We start from the raw sequence: 5,577 nt of genomic DNA, 5'->3' as shown, positions 1-5,577 counted from the left end.
AACCGAGACGCGGCGGGCCCGAATGGCGGGCAGCAGCGGCTGGGCCGGAGACCGCGCGCAGGTACGGCGCCCTGACTGGGTCAGCCGCGGCATCTCCGACTGTCGGGCCGGCTGTCCGGCTCCTGTCAGGAGCGGGCGCCTGTCTCACGCGCAGGGTGGTGGGGAAGGAGCGTGTCCGCCTGTGGGCCCGACCGGCGGGGTGGGGAGCGCTTGAAACGGTGGGAGCAGAAGGGCAAGGGAAGGAAGGAAGGAAAGAAAGCAGCGCCGCGCGGGCGCGGGGAAGAGCTGCGGGAACTCTCGCACTTCTCTTTAAGCAGGCGTGGGGGTGATGGTGCAGCACGGGGCTGGCCTCCGCCTCCTTGGCCAGCACGAGGCCCCTCCAGCAAGGGAATGACTAGCGAGGGGCCTCGCAGTTCGGGTTCTTGTGCCCTAAAAGTGATTTTACTTCCCAAATAAATTACTAGGTAGGCAGCAAGGCGCTCTCACCTGTTCACTTCTCTGCTTTTAAGTGCTTTATTCTTTTCTTTTTTTTAATGTTGCAACTGCTTCCTTTTTAAAATGTGATGGGAAACGGGTCGGTACTCCACACCTTCCACTTGTTTCTGAAAGTTTTCCTCCTCCTTCTCTGTTACATGGTTGTTTCTGTGCCAAAGGGTGCTCCACATTTTACCACCATTGCTTAGGGTGCAAATATGTCTTGGTTTATCCGGTTGCTTCTCAGTCTTTGCAGTTAAAGCATTGATAAAAAGGAAAAGGAGGCTGTTTCCTTTTAACAAGCAGGGCATACTCATTGAAAAGACTGCTGTTCATTTATATAACTGCCTAGAGCTCTTAATAAGACTTCACATGCTTTTGAATTCTTGCACAAAATGTCCCTACCCTTCTCTTTACTTTTGCATTAGGTAGGTCCTCCAGTATGGTTGGCACATCATAGCCCCAATGTTTGATTTCACACAGAGCTCTGCAACTGCCTTCAAGGAGTGCATACTAGAGGAAGCTTAAAAGTACCAGTTATTTTTCCTAAGAACAATGTTCATTTAAGCTCAAAATCTCTCCATCCATATCTGTTTCAAATGGAAATGCTGAGAGAAGCTAGGGCTGTTGGCACTGGATTCACAACCCAGTTCTGATACCTTTATTCCTAGCTAGCACAACCCTCAGAGCACAACCCCTGCCAGTTGATAATAGGCAAGTTTATTGATACACAATGATAAGAAATAAAAGCCATGCAGGCAAAGCAAGTACAGCATACGTTACCCAAATTTCCCAGTCCCAGAATATACACATAAGGCAAGCGGTCCATCCATCTGTCCAGTATGTAAATGCCACCTTGAGGTCCTTTGCCAGCAGCCTTGGAGGTCAGTGAATGATGCCAACCATTTCCCCCCTCTCTTTTGAAAACTCTTTCTTTTGTATTCTTTCTTCTCTTGGTGACTTCTGATGACTCTTGATCCGGGGCTGTCGCTGGTTGGTCACACAGCGACATGTCCTGTGTTGTCAGCCAAATCCCTATTTTCACAAGCCTATCACATCTCCACCTCCTAATTTGGGGCTTTACCAGTGTCCTCTTAATTTGGTCTGTCTCCCCAAAACCAGAAAGCTTAAGGCTTTTTGAAAGCAGGCGCTACAGGCCTGGAGCCAGGCGTATCTTTATTATGAAAATAAAGTTTCGATGTTTTCAGTTACCCAGCATGTATGGTCTTAATGTTTTCCTGCCTGGGTTAGACACCCTGTCTGCTTTTGAAGGCTGGGAAACCTGTGCGACTGAGACCCAAGATTTTTAGAAATCAGTTAACCCTTGTTGCTATAACTGTTATAGGTTTCCCTCATTTCATGCTGTACATGCGTTCCTGGAAAGTGGTGCATACCTCGCATTCGCATAAAGGGAACCCACTTTACAGTGTAACAAATAGGGATACATTCCAAGACCTCGACTGTACTGACCTGTTTCTACCACTTTTACAAGACAACTTTGGTACTCGCCAACAGCAGACAGCACAGGGTAGTGTTGAATGTTTAGTTGATGTGGAGTGGTGGGGGTGAATGTTTAGTTGATATGAAGAGAGGGTGGTGAAGGCTTCATTGATGGACCAGGGAGAGGGGTAGGAGATAAGTTAGCAAGATGCTTAGAAGACATAATGGGGTTGGCAACTACAGAAACGTGTCCCAGACAACGAGAGAGGAGCACAGATCCGCATGGGAGCCTATATTTTTGGCGTGTATTACTCCCACAAAGCAGCTAACTGCAGGCTTCCACCACACTGATCGCATAAGAGTGAATTTACCTCGCATATAATCAATTTTTGGTATAAAAAGGGTCATTGCATAAGAGTGAATTTGCACATACAGAACCCACATAAAGCGAGGGAAAGCTGTATTCCAATGAATATATATTGTATATAAGCCAGTTTTCAAAATCAAACTTTTAAATACCATTTCCAAGCCAACAAGGGCTCAGTACAGGCATTCAGAAAGCCTGAGGCAGAATTGATCTAAGTTACACAGTTTTCTGTAAGCAGTGTAGTTTTAATCAGCAGCAAACAGGACACACAATTTGTCCTTTGGCGGGGGTGTAAATCTTAGACTGAGTTCCACCATTTTTAAACCTGTCTGTGTGTGCCGAACTTCTGCTATGTTATAGGTATAGACCAGTTTCTGATCACTTATACTAGTAAAAGTATAATGTCTGTACCTGACCATAGTGTTATTTTGCTGATGTTACCAGATTTGCCCGCTACTTTGGGGTGTGCTCATTTATTAGGGCTAGGGTCTTGGTAATTCTATTAATGTGCTGCTTTTGTTACTGGTGTTTCTATATGGAGCTGTATACCCTCCATACCCTCCAAGGGTATACAGGTATATACCTGTATACCCTTCTGCAAACCCTCACCCCCAATGGAGCTATCTTGCAGGACTCAGTACAGTTGGGCTGGGTTCCTCCAGTCCTCAAATCAGTCATACACACAAACACACAGAGATTAACGTGACGCGCCTGACCAGGCCGGGTTGATCAGCATGGACAGGCTGACACCCTCATATGCCAAGAATCAGTTCATCAGAGCAACAATAACTACAGTCAGACACAAGCACACAGTTAAACAGAATACATCTGAATCCTGCTGGGTGTCCAGCTGACACCCTCATGGGCCAGCATTCTGTTCATTAGGGCATGTCTGAGCCAAACTGGGTCAATCAGCCTGTACAAGCTGATCCCCTTATGTGTTTCAAACTCAGCACGTCCCAATCTTTTAGCCTCTTGATGAGCAGACCCCACAGTACTTTTGGGCTTCACAGGGATCTTTAGCTTACGTAAAAGAAGCGTTGCTGCAGAGCAAGTGCGGAGGGATAAGTAAAGAAGGAAAAATATACCTAGTTACCACCAGTTTGACTATAAAAGTTATTTATTGCTAAGTATATGAAATATACAATGGCACTAGCAGTAATAGACATGCAAAGGAAAAACAAACACAAACAATCACAGTATACCCTGGTTTCACTAAGCATTTGGGGAAACTTAGCTCAAGCTTAACTAATACAGTTCAAGTTCAGAAATCTATGCTTATAGAGGAAAGAGACAGAGCTGGGATCTCACCAGTCCAAGGCACTCGGGTTGCAAAGCTGACAGGTTAAAGTTCTCAGCATGATCCTTGAAGGGAGACGATCCGCCTCCTTCAGCCTCTCGAGAAGAAAGCGAGTGGTGTCAGAACACACACTGCAGCTTCTTTTACAGATTATTATACCCTCAGTTCAGCTTCTTTCAACCATTCTCAATAGTGTAAATCAAATTGTCTTTTCTATTGACAAGGGGTTATCTGGTTGGAACATCTCAGGAAACTGACTGATACTCAGGAAACACATACTTAAGAGCCAGCTTGACATTCCTATGGATAGCAGATATACTAATGGGTTATCTCCTGGTGTTTTGAGAAACAATAGATAGCTTGCAGCATCAGGGTTTTGGATTTTTACTTGTGAACAAGCCTCAGCTTAGCATGACTTTTCCAGATCTTACTATAGTCTTTTAACAGACTTAAGGCAGTTATTGGAGTGTTCATAACCTTTTGTGGAGAGGACTTCCACCAGTCATCCCAGGAAAAGTATGACAACGCTTGTGGTCGGGGCTCCAACGGGCTGAACGTTGTGATGAACCCTTTACTATTGTTCAGATGTTGCCCATACCCCCGACTCGGTGTATTGCCTCAGCATTCCCTAACCCGGCACCCAAGTTTTAGCCAATTAAGTTTACACAGGCCTCCCATAGTGGGACTGGGGAATGTACGGCCCAAGATGCCTATTGAACTTACTTCTGCTTAGAGGTGTGTGTGTGGGGGGGAGGAAAAGTCCTTTGTAAATCCAGATTAGAACTGGTCTGATAAATGCTGAGCTGGGTGTGTGGGTTGATTAGCATTTGGAGCACAGATTCCCCATCATGCAGTGCTCCCCTGCTTCTCTGATCCCAGAATTCACTGTGGTCTCTGGTTCAGGCTTTCTGCTCTCCATCTCTAATGTAAATGAATGGTCATCTGGTCCCATCTCAGATGCAAATGAGACCTAGGGCAGTTGTTTCACTCTTGTCACCCTTGTCTGGAGGGTTTTAAGTGTGTCCCTCACTGCATCTTAATCAATTTCTGTTTAGGTAGAGGAGGGGAAGGGGGGGATTCTTTGTGAGTCAGACAGTCTGCCTCCTGTCTCAGGGTTCCCCAAGAACATGGAGCTGAGAGGTAACACTAATTCACTTGATCCCTTGAGTCTTCCTTTAAAGTGCTGGAAAATTGGATCTGATCTTCATTTCAGCGGTGGTTGCTGGTTTCAGACATTTAAATGCATTAATATATTTGTTGTCCTGCGGAGTCAGGCCAACGCTCAGGATCTCAATATTGTGCTGTTAGACAGGAGGGTGTGGTGTACAATTGCACGTGCACACATAAAAATCAATTAAGCACACACTCACTAGGTGCATACACCCCTATTAGTCATACACACTCACACTACCAGCTCAGGCACATACACTATACACCCCAAAAGTTAGACACAGATCACTAATTCATATATCATGCACACAATGCCATATATATATATACACACACATACCACTCACACTAGCAACTCAGATATACACACGTTCAAAATAACTAGTCTGGGCTAATGCACACTACACACACCTCATTTAGACAGAATCAGTTACCAGTTACCAACACCTGCACATTCAATACACATATGCAGATTACTAATTCATATACCACACACACACACACACAGTATCTATATCTATATCTATTTATATGTGTGTGTGTATTCACTAATTTACACACATACCACCCACCTACACATACACACAAGTGAGTTCCTAAGTTGGGTATTGTGATACGTATATATGTGCTTGGTGTACTTGGTATACCTGAGGAAAGGTTGAGGTAAGAAAGTAGAAGTGTAGGGAGTGAAAGTTGCTGGGAGTGAAAGTCACCGGGACCAGGATTAGAACCAGTAGACTAGAAGGGCCTGGGCTGAAGAACTGAGGCTTGGGGGTAACTTTAGGTTAATTAATCTAAATTGATTAAAAGACAATGCCCAAAGCCT

At 45.1% G+C, this 5,577-nt stretch overlaps 1 protein-coding gene across 1 annotated transcript in view; it reads left to right on the top strand.

The window, feature by feature from the left end:
- The first annotated feature begins 6 nt into the window (after window positions 1-6).
- The window catches only part of CUNH10orf107 (chromosome unknown C10orf107 homolog), a 158,426-nt gene continuing 152,855 nt past the window's right edge, over window positions 7-5,577 (top strand). Inside the window, exon 1 of the mRNA XM_019507902.1 lies at window positions 7-61. Within this exon, the coding sequence (XP_019363447.1) occupies window positions 23-61 (39 nt within the window). The 5' untranslated portion in view covers window positions 7-22. The remainder of the gene's footprint in view (window positions 62-5,577) is intronic.

The sequence above is a fragment of the Gavialis gangeticus genome, unplaced genomic scaffold (genome assembly GCF_001723915.1).
Source record: "Gavialis gangeticus isolate Ggan-Ray unplaced genomic scaffold, GavGan_comp1, whole genome shotgun sequence".
Classification (NCBI taxonomy): Eukaryota; Metazoa; Chordata; order Crocodylia; family Gavialidae; genus Gavialis; species Gavialis gangeticus.
The sequence above is the reverse complement of the archived record's forward strand: the minus strand, read 5'-3'. Positions and strand labels throughout refer to the sequence as shown.